Source organism: Chanos chanos, chromosome 3, assembly GCF_902362185.1.
Source record: "Chanos chanos chromosome 3, fChaCha1.1, whole genome shotgun sequence".
NCBI lineage: Eukaryota > Metazoa > Chordata > Actinopteri > Gonorynchiformes > Chanidae > Chanos > Chanos chanos.
This window is the reverse complement of record NC_044497.1, coordinates 50,198,341-50,214,502: the sequence shown is the minus strand read 5'-3', so window position 1 is coordinate 50,214,502 and position 16,162 is coordinate 50,198,341. Positions and strand designations below refer to the sequence as shown.

At 44.1% G+C, this 16,162-nt stretch overlaps 1 protein-coding gene across 1 annotated transcript in view; it reads left to right on the top strand.

Annotated features, from left to right (window-relative positions):
• rxraa (retinoid X receptor, alpha a) overlaps positions 1-16,162 on the top strand; it is a 78,860-nt gene that overhangs the window by 60,521 nt on the left and 2,177 nt on the right. Inside the window, exons 4-9 of the mRNA XM_030767474.1 lie at positions 3,158-3,308; positions 3,570-3,749; positions 6,727-6,896; positions 12,001-12,130; positions 12,931-13,063; positions 15,020-15,111. Of these exons, the coding sequence (XP_030623334.1) occupies positions 3,158-3,308; positions 3,570-3,749; positions 6,727-6,896; positions 12,001-12,130; positions 12,931-13,063; positions 15,020-15,111 (856 nt within the window). The remainder of the gene's footprint in view (positions 1-3,157; positions 3,309-3,569; positions 3,750-6,726; positions 6,897-12,000; positions 12,131-12,930; positions 13,064-15,019; positions 15,112-16,162) is intronic.

Here is a 16,162-nt window from a genome sequence, read left to right as displayed (position 1 = left end):
GTATGGAAGTGTCACTGGACTATTCACTCCTTTGGGAACAGTATGTTTCCAGACTCTTTATTTTGGTGTGGGAGCTGATCCCTGTAGGTTTTGCTTCTCTGTGCCCTTCTCACAGGGGGCACTTTTCTGACATCCAACCCCTGAAACAAGGGTGTGTTTGTGTGTATGTGTGTGTGTGTGTGTGTGTGTGTGTGTATGGGGAGGGGGATTATTCTATTTACAGTTGCAGAACTGAGCCCCTTTAATCCCCCCGCCATTCCCTCGGACACACACACACACACACACACAGACAGACACACACACACAGACACACACACACATGCGCTCACACATGCTCGCACACACACACACGCTCTCACACACACACACACACACACACACGCACACACACACACATGCTCACACACACACGCACACACAGACGGACAGACACACCATGGAGAATAAGTTTGAGCAGATTGAGTTGCATGTTCACTGAAAATAGATTTACAGAGACAGTGTCTTTATAGTGCAGAGACGATCTGAGACAATTTCAGCAGAGAGGAATCGGACTCTCCTGAGCTGAAGGGTATACACTGACTTCCACAAAGGTATGATAAGACAGAGGTGTGTCTGTATGTGTGTTCTGCACTGTCTTTCTCCTTAAACGTTTGCAGGTGAGCTCTTTCTAATATGGACATGTGAGAGTGTGCATTCATATCAGTATGTGTGTTATCAAGAAACTGAGAGAGAGAGAGAGAAAGACAGAGAAGAGGAAGGGGGGAGGGGCAGATAGAAAGACACAGTCATCGTAACTGGAAGTGCTTTCTTTCTCATAAACTCTGATAGCGCCCATAAAATACCTGAGTCCGTAAGTGATTTAGTACAGGACACGTCGCTCTCGCGCACTCGGCTAATGTCTTTCTTTCAGCGACACAACGGAGCAGGCTGTTACCACTTCTGTAGCCTTGAATTTTCTCAGGATTATTCAAGGACAATGGCCATTTCTGACAAAATAAATCAGCTTTAGTGGAAGGAAGATGTGTGACTTTTGTGCGCCTTCTCCAACTGGCAAAGCTCTCTCATTCGCTGAGCGATGTGTCTGGGAGGATTTCAAAATTGACTTCAGAGGGGTTTTCACGAGTGTTTAGAAATCTATTTACCGTGCGTGGTGCCGTAAGGTTTTACTCAGCTTTTTCGTGCGGCGGCCGTGTGTTAATGCATGCGTTTGCACGTGTGGTGGTGTATTCGGGCCATGTGCGGGAAGCGTTGGAGAAAAACGGCGAGGTCCCCCTGTGAGGTGGACGAGTGGGTACATTTCTCATTTTGGGGCTGTGAGGGATCCATGCGTGTGTGTGTGTGTGTGAGAGAGAGAGAGAGAGAGAGGGAGAATGGGCATGTGCCTTGACATGTTAACGTGTGTGTGTGTGTGTGGCCTTGGCGTGAAGAAGTGACATGCATGTTAAGGACAGGCTCATTGTTAGCCCTTGCATTTGCATAGTTGTGCGTGTGTGTGTGTGTGTGTGTGTGTGTGTTTAAAAATACATTCAAATACAAAGTTTAGATGTATTTTGATCATCACACAAGCCATCGTTTACATATAGTACGTGCTGAGTATGAGGTGTCTCTTTGACGTGGAGTTAAATTTCGTGCGGCGTGAATCAGAACAAAGGCTCATTAGTGAAAGCTCTGAAAAGTTGTAATAGCAGGAATCAGACCAGTATCCTCTGGCTGTCTGACACTACGCAGCAGTCTGGCAAGTTAGGCCGAGTTCCAAAGCTCACGTCAACACTTAGCTGAGTGTTAGGGGAGAGGTGAAGACATCCCCTTCAGTCCAAACGGGGCTATTTACCCACCCCCTCCCCCCGGGGCCAGCTCTGCTATACTGTGTTGTCAGAACTGTTTCGCTTCTCATCACCTGTGTTCATTCTGAATGTGTCCAGACACATTAGCTTTATTCCTTCCTTTTGAAAAGATCTGCTTGATTTGTTTTTGACTTTTTCGTTGGAACTGACATCATAGTACAACAGCTCTTTTTCTTGAAGTCATTCAATTTATCGACTAGGCTTCTCGGAAGTTGTATCTGAAACAAAATCATTTCAGCGAGCCTGTTTGAGAAGGGTAAACAGTAAAACACACACACACACACACACACACAAACACATGATTATATTGTCTGTGTATGTAATATATGCAGTATGTCTGCATGAACATAAACATATTTACACAACAGATGTAGAAAATGCATGTATCCTGTGCCAGCCGTGTGTGTGTAATGACTAGGGAGCTCTTGTGGCTTTGTCACTCAACATAACTGTAATTAGACACCTGGTGAAGCTGGCCCAGGCCTCAGGGCTCCTGTCTGTGCCAGTTCACCCAAATGCTGTCATTATTCTCTGACGTGCGAGGCAGGAATAATTGCTCTTTTATCGAGGGTTTCCGGTGTTCAGAGGCATGTACCACACACACACGCGTGTATATGTTTGTGTTTTATATGTCATATCGTGGTATTGTTTAAAGATAATATGCAAATAGAATAAGGATCTTGGATGTGTGCACATACGCAACTGTCGGCGGTTGTAATCACAGCCTGTTCAGGCAGCATTTCTTGCTTTCTCTGTAAATCTCAGCGTTGGGTTCCTTTCGGAATAGGTATGGATGACTGAAGCTGATTGCAGCTGGATGAGTGAACTGAGGAACATCCTCGGCTCCGGTGTAGTTTTGCGAGAAAAGGGGGGGGGGGGGGGGGGGGGGGGGGGAAACGCATGCCCCTTCTTTATTCCCCTCTTCTGCTGAAATTTTTATTGGCGCTGTCCTGGCATAGAACATTTGCTCAGATTGTGTTGGATGGGACTAAATGAGGCACAGGACACATGCTGCGATAGCTGCCTCACTCTGTTCAAAAGCAGAGAAGAGAGCCAACAAAGGTCTTCGTCAACCTGACTCTATTAATTAACCGAAACACCCCCGCTCCGTAAGGGTCCCACCAAGTCAATTGAATCACTGCCCAAACATTGACTTGTCCCCCATCTCGTAATAGATAAATGTGACGTAATGCCCAACTTCGGTCTGAAAAAAAAGTTTAAAAAAGAAATGAGCAGTTGTGTCCTGATCCTGTGCACGTGTGAATCCCTATCTAAATAGAGTCTATGTGTTTTCCTGTGTGCATATGTTACAGCTGAACTCCCCAATGAACTCAGTCAGCAGCTCAGAGGACATCAAGCCCCCACTGGGACTTAATGGCGTGATGAAGGTGCCAGCCCAACCTTCAGGCACCCCCCTGTCCCTCACCAAACACATCTGTGCCATCTGCGGCGATCGTTCCTCAGGTATGAAACACACACACACACACACACACACACACAGATATATACACGCAGATAGACACACACACAGATATACACACACAGAGATAGACACACACACACACACACACACACATATATATATACATGCAGATAGACACACACACAGATATACACATACAGAGATAGACACACACACATACACACACACACACACACACATACAATAACCTTAATTTCAGCATCCCTTTCTCTATTGTTCTCTGTTGGTTGGTTCCTCTGCAGGTAAACACTATGGAGTTTACAGCTGTGAGGGTTGCAAAGGTTTCTTCAAGAGGACCGTACGCAAGGACCTGACCTACACCTGCCGAGACAACAAGGACTGCCCCATCGACAAGCGCCAACGCAACCGCTGTCAGTACTGCCGGTACCAGAAGTGTCTAGCCATGGGCATGAAGAGAGAAGGTACAGCACTTGCTATAGAGGACAGAGACCTATAGAAGCTCTTTCCTTTGACAGCCTCCCAACACTTCCCTTTTAGCCCACTCACCATTTACACAGTAATCACGATGATAATAGGCATTATGTTTCATAACCATAATAATCCCTCCACGCTGAACAGCAACAGCCTCTAAACATGATCACAGTACATAAATACTGAATTGCTCGGTAAAGGGAGAAAATGGAGCTGGGCTTAAACCAACTTGAGTAATTCTTAACAGGGTGACTCTCCGCCCCTTCCCCCCCTTTAACCATTGCTCTGATTAAAAAAAAAAAAAAAAGAACCCTTACCTCTATTTGACTCCAGGACAAATATACAAATTTCTGAAGTCAGCAATCAGACATGCAGATACCACGCATTTTCGTGAGTTTTTTCCCGTAATAGAGATCTTGCTAGACACACTGTCCTCTAATTCAGGACCAGCAAATTCATGGCAGTGAGTTCAGCCAATGTATGTTGTTGTCATAAACAACATTCACAGTTAAGAGTTGTAGGAGAGTAATCAGGTTATGACGAGTTAAAATGGTAATGAAAGCCTTTGGTCTGAGTTACATAGGGATGTTTATTTTTGTTTGGTGAGGTTCTCAACTGTTAAATGAAGGGTCTTTCCATTCTCCACTCTTGCTTTATCACCTGAGGCAAGAGAGAGAGATGAAAGAGAGCAGGAGAAAGGGTTTATTACCCCATAGAAGGGAATCACATTAGCACTTTTAGCACACTTGTCACTGTTGGCCCTGAGAGGAAATGACAGAACACAGGCCTGTAGTCCCATCAGTAGAAAACCTTAACGCTTCTTAGTCAAATATTGATTTGGGAAGCTGTTTTACCCTGAATTTTTGAAAGATGAGTGATTATAAACGGAGGGGTGTGTGTGTGTGTGTGTGTGTGTGTGTGTGTGTGTGTGTGTGTGTGTGTGTATGAGTGGATAAGGGTTGGGATGCAATATGGGTGCTGTATACAAATCTCTCTCTTTGTAAACTGACAGTGCTGTTTAAGGATGTCATGATACCAGACTTTTGGTAGTCGACGTCAGTATCACTGAAATCCCATAATTCTCGATACGTGATTCAAAATACAGTCTTCTAGTACAAACTTTTATGAACATAAACAAATGAAAACAAGACAATGGCATGTAGCCTTCAGTTATTTAACAGTTAACAGCAGTTAACAGCATGTCTCTTTCATTGTTCAAGTAAACAATATCGTACATTCAGTAATAAAACATAAGATGCAAGTACTAGCTGTGACAGCAGCTTTAAAATGCCATTATATTTTTATCCTCAAAGTAGTTAACCAACCATTATTCAACTTTGATAGTTTTATACATAAACTCCAAGTGCAAGCAGTAGTCAAAATTTACTGACATGGTTATTGACCATTATTGTCTCTAAATATGTACTTAAAGGGCTAGCATTATCGTGACTGAGCAGTAAGGACACTACAAAGAAAAAATAGTACCGGTACATTTTGAGTTTTGGCATTGTATTGTACCAAAGTATCGATTCTTGTGACATCCCCTGTGCTGTTGATTATACATGCTTGCTCATAACTGTGTTTTTCAGAAAAGAAACTTTTATCCTTACGCCCACCACCAGTTAAACTTCTGTTGGCCAGCCTAGCCTGATTTTGCCTTCAGGCTCCATTACTGGCAAGCCACAGAGACACTAGAATTTCATTTACTGTAAACCAAGTAGTAAGACGTTTGGATGACCTGCTTCCGCTGCGTGATTGGTTCTCGTCAGGAGTATCAGACCGAAGCCGATTGGCAGATTGTCAAAGGTGACACTCAAACCCATTCTGTGTGTGTGTGTTATGTCACAGGACCCTCATTGGCTAATGAGAGGGAGAGACAGGTCGAACCAAAGCAGACAGAGGAGAGGGAGAATGTGAACCGGGGATAAGTAGATGTAGAGTGTACTTTCTCTCTCAGGCCCATTTGCCTTGACCTGAGCATGGCCCCAGCAGACTCTTATTTATATGATCAGGGGCTCAACCTCCGTTCAAGGATGTGATCATTTACCACAATTCACCTCCTCCTGCAGCTCATAAGCTCCCTGTACCCCGAGGCAGGGGAGAGTCGGGGCCGTGGTAGCCCAAAAAGCTGAGCGAATCTGCAGAAAAACAGGATTAAATGAATTTATGCTCCCCTCGTCTCGGGGGGAAATAAAGCTAACGTGATTTCAGCCCCTCACCTCTCTCTGACTCCAGGAGAAAGTATTCTACCCTTGGGCTGACCTCCAGAGTCAGACAGCAGTTTTTGTAACACTGGGCCCCTTACACCCCTTCTGCCTTCCCTGAACAACCCCACCCCCCCAACCCCTCAACTCCCAACCCCTCTCTGCTCTGGCTTTGTGAGTCAGCATTGAGAATATAACAAAGAATGAAAGAAAATAGAGAATGTGAAATGTGAAGTGCGTGTAGTTTCATGTGCGTGTAGAGTTTTTTTCGGGAGGGTTTTTGGATGAACTGAGCACCACTACACACACACACACACACACACGTACACACACACACACACACACACACACACACACACACACACAGCTCCCCAAACCACAGAGGCTTGAGGTGTGGTTACTGCTGCCTTGGCCACAGTCAGGCTCAATGTCTGCTCTGCACATGAACCACTTCCTGTTTCTCTCTAGCAAGCTAATCAAATGTCAGATCCATCAAGAGTTGTTTTCACCACATACTTCCTTAAATACGAATAACAAATTCCACAGTGCTACATTGTATTAAGCAGACAGTTAGAGATTTGGTGAACTGTGATTTTTCCATACTTTGAGAAAGTCAGCTTCAGTTTCAGTAAGTATTGTGCTCCATTAGCCATGCTGAAGGTTAGCATAGTCGCAGCCATATTAGGGCTCTGCTGAGTGTAGCTTTTGTGAAGGTCAATTGTAAAACAGTGGCAGTGACTGGAACCAGTGTTATTACATGCAGCCGTCCAGGAGGAGCGCCAGAGAGCAAAAGATCGCAATGAGAACGAGGTGGAGTCCACCAGCAGCGCCAACGAAGACATGCCCGTCGAGAAGATCCTGGAGGCCGAGCTGGCGGTGGAACCCAAGACGGAAACCTACATCGAGACCAATCTGGGCATGCCTTCGAACTCGGTGAGTGCGTTCAACTGGCGGAGAAAAAAAAAACTCCTGCTTACCTTTACACTTCAGCTTTCCCCTCATTGGCTCAGTGCCAGCTGTCAGTACATCAGCTTCTTTTTGAGGCGCTGTTTGAGTGAAATGTGGAATCTGTCAATCAGCTGGTGTCCCAGTTATTTTAAGTATTTGTACGGGACGTGTTGCTCTGAAAGTTTTGTCAAGTCCTAAGCAATTAAAGAAGAACTCAATGTTCTCAAGTAACCGAGGCAGCGTGGCAATGAAAGGTATTCTTTACACTTATTTTCCTGTCACTCTTCCTTCCCTGTGAGGTATTTGTGTATAGGTGGTTTTATAGATCTCTCCAGAGTCTTTCCATTCCTTGTTAAGTGAATTCCTCTCAGATGGGGGAATTAAAAGACGGAAATAAACAACATGCTCATTAGCAGTTCTTCCATTTGGCTTAATGAGTCATCTTCATAGCTACAAAGACATTTATATTTACATCTGTTGCGTAGATTAAATTGGCCGCGTGACGTTCGTGTTTTGATAGACGTGGAGATATAACCGTTGTTGTTTTTCAACCTTTGCCACGGCGATGTTTGACAAGCTACCCAGCTTGGCAGTGGGCGCTGCTCTGTCTCAAACAGAAAACCCTCCTGAATTCCTCACCGCTTCACAAAAACCCCTCCTGAATGTCTCACCGCTTCACAAGCTGTCATGAATTATGAAAAGTTCAGACTTTCCCTGAAAGTCTTCATAGTCTTTTTTTTGTGACTTTCACATAAGATAAACCCACTTGTAGCTGTCGTAGTAGCGGAAGTGCCGCAGTGGGGGGGTGGGGGGGTGGGGGATGAAGGAAAGGAGTAGAGTTTGGAGACAGAGTGAGTGCTTCTTTTGGGACCATTCTGTACTGAAGCGAAAATGTCCTGGAAGTGAAGGTAGCTGTTATGTGAGTAAATGGGAGTTATTTTAGGAGGATGAAGATGTGCAGCTGGTGAGAGTTGACTCTGGGAAGAGATAGAAAAAGGAGGAGAACCTCGTGGGAGCAGCTGCCAGCCCTAACACTTGAAAGCACTCTGTGTCAAACACCTGCCGCTAAGGCTGCCACTTCAGCAAGCAGCTCCGTTCCACAGAGGGACGCCCCAAGAAAATGGGCAGAGACAGTGTTGCTGTCATGGAGATAGACTGGTCAGGACTGTGAGTTTTATTGCAGCGTATTGTCTACTTCAAAGACTTAAATCAACTGAAAATAAGTCTATAAAAAAAAAAAAATATATATATATATATATATATATATATATATATATATATATATGTGTGTGTGTGTGTGTGTGTGTGTGTGTGTGTGTGTGTGTGTGTGTGTGTGTGTGTGTGTGTATAGTGATGTATAGTTTAAAAGTAAGTTTTTCTTTCATGGATTTTGTATGATTTTAGGCATTTATTTTTATATGAGGCATGTGTCCTCATGCACATGAATACTTCATTTCGGCATCAAACCTCTTTTTCTCATAATGTATACAATGGTGCTTTTAATAATGATATTAATGAAAAATAATAATAGAAGCTTTTGTTGAGTCTGGCAAGACACACAGCGGTGGAATGCGTCCCTTGTGTGGAGTTTTGTTGGCAGGCTGTCAGAGGCATTGACTCCCCGTTCTCCGTCCCTCCTGCTGTTTGTGGCGCGTCCCTTCTTGTGCCCACTCTTTTAGGAGCCGTGGCCCCATGCTCTAATTAATCACAGAGCCTCATCCCGGGACTAGACTCATGAATGGGTCGCCAGCGCTGCCTAATGGTTTGGGTTTGACCAAGCTGAATAAAGAGTGTTTATCTCATAGTGACCTAGAACAGGAGTTAAACAGGCGTTAGTAACATGCCTCCAGTCAGGGAGGGAAAAGGCCTTCTTTAAAGGAGAGGAAGCTCAGTCACGCTCTTTTTTTTTCTTTCTCTTTTTCCTTCATTGTGGTTGGCTTTCTGTCTTTTTCTTGTTTAGTCTTCAGTCTATCCATCTCACTTAGCTGTGTGTTTTTTTTTTCTGTTGTTGTTGTTGTTGGGGTTTTTTGTTTTTTTTTGCGTGAAGGTCATTACCTGACTGCCTGTTCCTGTTATTGAGACATTTATGTCCTTTCAGTTGTGTAATAACCAGCCTTCACTCAGAAGATTTCATGTTATTTTTATTTTAGTGTTGGGGTAGCTCTGTTAGAGAGACGCAGCCTGGGAGATTTCTCATAAACACTTATAGACAGCTCCTCTATATGCATTCCACGGTATGCCGCCCCTCCCTCTCTGTAATGCAGTTTAAGCAGTATATGAAAAATTAAAAGGTCTTTCATCTCCACTCCTTGACTGATAAAAATTTCATAAGACAATATGCGGGCAAGGCGTTTTTTTTTCTGCAAGAGCCTGGGTTTGCTATCCACTGTGAATAATGCAGACTGAATGCTTTCGATGCGACTGGAATAAAAACAGCGTTTGTTTGTGACAGTCATGAAAAGCTGTGTTCAAAGCGTCCTCCCAAATACAAAAACATTGCCATCACGTCAAACCCTCAGGCGTAATTTTAGCCCCGGCCTCTGCACATTCCGACAAAACAGCTCCGGGTGCAGTTGTGCGCAAATGCCCTGCGCACTGAAACCCAGTCATGATACAAGTAGAAATCAATGTACGTCATTTTTATTTTTCCTCATGACTTAACCGTATCCATTAAATCTCATAACAAGAGATGAATGTGGATTTTAAAGTCTCTTGACTCATCACTGGGGACTTTTCCTCACTCTTCGTAGTTACTGTGACCCTTTGGCCTTCTGTTTCACAGGGCACGGTGATGCACGCTACACAATACTTTTTCCCGACAGGAGCCGTGTTTTCTGTCAGCAGCCAGCATTCGGAGAAAACGAGGTCACCGTAAACATTGCTAAGAGACTCATGCATCATTCATGAGCTTTGTCGTGTTTAACGAGAACTCTGGGAGTTGTATTCTTTTGAGAAGGTTGGCGAAGGCTCTCTCTTCAGCTGTGTTTTTTTCCTTTCGTATCGTTGCTTTGTGAATTAATTATCCGTTTGTTTATGCGTTTCAGAAGAAACACAGCAGAAAGTGTCGCATTGAACAGCATATCCCAGATCACATGCAGAAATATTCATAAGATGGACCTTTTTTTTTTTCTCTTCTCTCCCCCATATCGCACAGACTACGCACAGATCGAGAATGAGATGGCTCTCTGCGTTTGGATTACAGTTTCTCAGACGTTTGCCTTTGATCCTCTGCAGTTGTCAGTGAGAGTTTTTAAACAGGGGAGAGAGTCAGGGAGTACTTTAAGGCCTAAGAGAATCCAATGAGAAAGACAGCCAGGCTCCCAGCAAAGACTAGTCCTCTCTGAGGAGTCGCCACATTCAAATAGAAGGATCATCAGTGATTTCGCAACGCATCTGTTGCATGATGGGGAGAAGTGAAGGGTTTCTAAAACTTTGTTTCCTTTGTTTTTGTAGTTTTAGTACTCTTTCAAATGAAAATATTCAAATAATAGTAATAATAATAATAATAATAATAATAAGTAGAACATTTGGGACTAGCAGTAATATTACATAAGGAGAGGGGGAGTTGAGTCTGGAGTTTCTCTCAGTACACATCACAAATTAGCCTGTGTGGTGGAGTGATTCCGTCACACCTCCGAAAACAATTCCTCCTCACGTCTCCTACTCGTTAGCCAGTTTGTTTGGTTGACTGCCAAAAACAGAGCCAGGATTTTCCAGCTTCCATGGTAGATAATTTTAATGATGATTAATGCTTCTTTATATATATAAAAAAAATGTGGTTATCTCCTTATGAAGAGCTTTTCCTTTCGCTCCTCTTGAGTGTCCTGTTGAATCATGTTCATAATGCATTCAGTTTGACAGCTCTTGACACATGAGGAGAATAATGGCACTCATACTCTATTTGCTCGAGTCTGTTCACACCCTGCTCCTGCTGCTCTTCAGCTCCCTGCCCTCCTTCCTCCCTCCCCACGTCTACTGACTCATTCTTTCATCTCCTGAAACAAAGCACTGTATCTCCCTTTCTTCACAGTCCACAGTTCGCGCCGGGCTCCGCGTGAATCGTTTTTCATTTTTTTTCTCTCATTTGTGATTTCTTTGATGAAGGCTAAGCGCTCTGCTTAGTGACAGGCTGATAGGGTCGGGGGGGAGGGGGGAAGCAGAAGACCCAGAAGCCTGGGCTTTCCATGCAGAGACACCCCCCCCCCCACCCCCCCGCCACCAAGGGCCATTATCAAGTCAAGATTTCCTCTCACGACATGCAGCTTCCAGGAATCAGACCGACATTGAGAAAGTCCTGTTTTTTTTTGTTTTGTTTTGTTTTTTTGTTTTTTGTTTTTTTTGCACAAATTACGAAGAATACAACTCAGAAAAACTGAAGCGTTCTCTTGAGACCATTCCCATAAAGCCCTGTTGTAAAGAGCCTGGCTGTACAGTACGAGAGTTTTGGAAAGTGGGGAAAACGTCAAACGACTTTCTGTCCTGTTGGGCTTCCTGCAGGAAATGCTTGCCTGGGAAGAGTCATTTTTTACCCCGGCCTCTCTGCAGGTATTTCCTTTGCCGGCCAGGGGCAGAGGCACTGTTTGTTTTGCCTTCCTGTTCGCTCCTCCTCTTAGGGGATTAGTCACTGGCCGGGCTTGTGTGAGGGGCCCGTGGTGTTAACAGGAGAAAGCATTACCCCATGGTCCTACGGTCCTCATTCACTCAGTGAAGTGTCACTGTCAAAGAGCTCTCTCACTCCCTCCACATAGTTCATCTCCGTTCCCTCAAACTACTCACACACATGTGTAACACAAAAACCCGACTTGACGCAGATGGGACGTTGAACGAACGTTGAGTTATTGAGTTCACTGTCATCACATCCATCATTTTCTTAGTTTTTCCAAATCCTGCTGTGCTTTCCCTGCGCTCTGACGGTATGTGTCCTGCAATGATTTATGTTTGATTATTAATATTGATGGATGTGTTTTGGGATGTGTGTGTTACCATGGTATCGGTCTTCACTGGTATGAAAACCATGCGTCTGAACGCCACCTGTCCACCTGACTCTCTCTCTCTCTCTTTCTTTTTCTGTGTCTCTCTCTCTCCTCAGCCGAATGACCCCGTCACAAACATCTGCCAAGCGGCTGACAAACAGCTCTTCACCCTCGTGGAATGGGCCAAGAGAATTCCGCACTTCTCTGAGCTGCCGCTCGATGACCAAGTCATCCTGCTGCGAGCAGGTAAAGTCTAGTCATATACTCACAAACCAATTCAGATATTCTGGTCACTTCCAGAATGCTTTCCTGATGAATGTACGATTATGCTGGCACATACATGGATATACGTTGGGCAGTGGTTGTGAAGGATCTGAGATTTGTCAGTGTATGTTTTAGACCCTGATCTGTAATAATGATTTCTCTCTCAGCTATGTTTGTGCGAACTTCATAGTGCAAATCAGTTATATTACAATATTTACTTTTTCCCCATAAAGTGATATTCACCGTCACCGTCAGTCAACCTGAGCCAATATCCTACAGCCTGAATCACAAATAAAGCAGTGTTCCATAAGGGCTGTATGTGGGCTTTTGGTGTCTCCATCAAATGAAATGTAGTTTTAGCCAGCTGGCATTGGGCTTTCTTTATGTGGTTTATGTGTACTTTGTATTTGCGGATGTTGCTGGACTTCTGAGAAAGAGCTCTGGAGTGTCTAGAAGGGTCTTTTCCAGAGCTCTTGAGTTTTCTATAAATAGCCACTTTAGTTCTGCTGTCTCACAGATGAAAGCATCTCAGCTTTTCCCAGTACAACTCCAGGGAAAAAAAAAAAAAGAAGGGGGGTGGGGGGGGGGGAGTTAGTTGCTAGGCAGAACAGTTAAAGGAGCCCTGTCACTCAAAAGATTACATCTGTGTTTTCAGCATAACTATATGCGCGCATTATTAATTAGACAACGTTTCATTCAAGCCACAGGACGCAAAGCAACACGCGACACGTCCGCGGTGTCCCACGTTCATTTTTTACTGTGTGTGTCTCTGTTTCTCTCAGGGTGGAATGAACTCCTGATTGCTTCGTTCTCACATCGTTCGATAGCAGTGAAAGATGGGATTTTGCTGGCCACCGGCCTCCACGTGCATCGGAACAGTGCCCACAGTGCAGGGGTGGGAGCTATATTTGACAGGTTAGAGACGCTTTCCCATTCGTTTTGCCAATCACTTCGTCCATTCAGGATTGTTGACAACACGACGGTGTAATTAGTCGCTGCTTCTCTCATCGCTCTTTCACCCTGTGGTGAATTATGATTATCAGCTTCTCAGTCAGAAGTCTTAGCCAAGACCATTTTCGCCCAGGCAATTGACGGAGAGAAAAATAAATCTAAACCCGGTTAATTTTTCTGCAGATAATTTGTGTCGTGTTAAAAAAAAGAAAAAAAAAAAAGATGCTTGCAGCACTTTTTGAAAATCAATAACATTCTAAACATTTCATCATCGCCATAGCTGTTTAATGGTCATTTGATTGGAATCCGGTAAATTATACATATATTTTTACAATAATGTGCAGTTTTGTAGCACAAATGTAGAGGCACAGAAGAGTGATTAAAATCTACATTTTCATGACAAGGGCACCAGAAGAACCTTGACATTTCTGGCTGAGGAACATGGAGAGAAATGGACAGGAAGAGAGAGCTCTTTTATTGATTATCATCGGTATTCATTAAATATGCACACATGCAGGCGACAGAGGTCATGCAGAAATGGAGGCCTGCTCAGACAGAAAATGTTAAAGAAAATCCATTTGTGTGTCATTTATGATGAAATCACAGAATCTACACTGCAAAAGCCTCTAAAGCTGTCTGCATTGACCTTCCACAGCAATGACAGACAGAAATGAGACTCTCAGGCCTTTTGAGTGTGTGTGTGTGTGTGTGTGTGTGTGTGTGTGTTTTCAACAGGTTGTGAAAGTCTATGTGAAAATTTCAAAATTTTCTGTCCCGTTCCGTACTACTTTCTTAATAGGAAAACGTGACATTTACCACTTTGTAATGAACAAAAACAAGGTTTCAAAACCTGTTGAAAGAAGCACTCCTGATACACTCTTAATAGTCATGAACGCTTGACACCGAACTTTTTTCATTTAAACTGTGGCATTGTTCTTATTTAGCTGTTACTGTGAGAAACTGAGATTTTCAAAGAAAACATAATATGCCCTCTTAAACCTAAGGATAGTGAGAACAGAGAAAGAGAAAAAAAAAACTATATTGAAAATAATGAAGGAATAGCAGTGCCCAGAGCTATGTCAGCTGACTGGTGGCAGGCTCAGCTGAAGTGCTCTTTTAAGATCAGTATTGCTCTAAAGCCCAGGGGCGGTGAGAGTGATTAGCATACACACACACACACACACACACACACACACACACACACATACACAGACACACACAGTCTCACACACACACACACACAGAGAGGGAGGGAGTAGATCTGATAGGCTTGAGTAGATCTTTGCATTAACACAAGGCACATTACGATGCAGAGCAGCGATAATGTTTCTTTATCAGCTCTTCCTGTGAGTGGCATTGCAGCACAAATGAAGTGGATGGTTGATTTAAACGCGCCAGTCTTTTTCACCCTCATTGTTCCAGAGGCAAAATTGAATTAGAATAAGTTAAGAGCTGGAATCAGCTTTATTGAGCCCGGCGAGAGAAGGCACGGCCGGGTCACACGCAGTTGAACGGCCTAAGATCACATGTCACTCTCTGCCCAGAGGAAGTGATGTCATCTCATCCATTCACTACACCAGACAAATACATCAACAAACTGTGCTACTGTTCTGCTGTGCTATAGTGGTCCTTTCTTGTACTTATATTTGTCTAACTTATCAGTTAAGATGGCTTTAGACATCAGAGGTCAAACCTATGCAGTGGAAGCAGTCTCCACTGTAATGTCATCTTAGTCTTGTATAAATTGTCTTGCTTACCATTCTCCGGCGGTTACGTATGTTATCTCCTGGGTTTTTTTTTTTTTTGTTGTTTTCAAGGGCTTTGTGTTTTGTTGTGTGTGTGTGTGTGTTTTGTTTTTTTTTTTTAATTTAGACCGGTCACGGATGGGTATGTAACCGTGTCATTTCTCTGTCTCTTCAGAGTGCTAACAGAACTGGTGTCGAAGATGCGAGACATGCAGATGGATAAGACAGAGCTGGGCTGCCTACGAGCCATCGTCCTCTTTAACCCAGGTAGCCGTTCCGCCTCCTCCCCTCCGTCCCCCTCTACTCCTCACTCGAACCCAAAGCGCGTTCCTCTCAAGCCTGTCTGAGCTGCTCTTTTTTTTGGGGGACGGTGTGACCCCTATAGAACTTCGCCCTTTTGTTAGGAAATTCACTCCCAGCCTGTGTTCGACGTGTGTGACCATGAGTCTGTCTATGGTGGAAGAGACGGGCGCGTTACCCCTGCCCTGGCACCAAGCAGACTCTTTTAATGAGACCCAGCCAGGGTCCCACGGACAAAGCCTCCAAATGAGCTCATTCTCCCAGTCCAGAGCTCTCCTCTGGGCCTCCACACAAACTTCAGAAAAAAAAAAAAAAAAAAAAAAAGAAAGGATCATGTCCATTTTCCCAATTAGGAGCTTTCAGAGGGCTGTTTCAGGGTCTGATTGAGTCAGGGAGAGCAGTAAAAAAAAAAATAAAAGGAGACACCAGTTCACTCAGTCTGATGTACCATAAGACCCGCTCCAGTAGCTCGTATAAACATGTCAGCTCTTCTCAGCTGCTTTTCCGCATAAAAATTAACCAGAAATGCCAAAAGAGGTTTTGCAAGTAGTGCATGTTCATTGTACGTTGTTATAAGCAAATTAAACATTACAGTTGATTCTGATTGTGGATGACTGGTAAAATAAACAATTTTGCTAAACATGGAAGGCCTGCTATTACCGGCTGTAACTTAACGGTCTGTGCTGTAAGGAAGATAACACCACGAGCCTCACTGGATTCAGTCTCAGTTCTGTGAAAAGGTTCTGATTTGTGCATACAGGTTCTTCCCTCAGGACCCACAGGTTGTCCAGTGCTGTTTAGTTCCTCTGCACATTTTCTCTCTCTCTCTCGCTCTCTCTCTCTCTCTCTCTCTTTCTCTCTCACTCGCTCTCTCTCTCTCTATCTCTCTCCCTTCCTCTCTCTTGCTCTCTCTCTCTCTCTATCTCTCTCCCTTCCTCTCTCTTGCTCTCTCTCTCTCTCCCTCTCTCTCTCTCTCCCTTGCACACATGCACGTGCATACACAGACACACACATACAC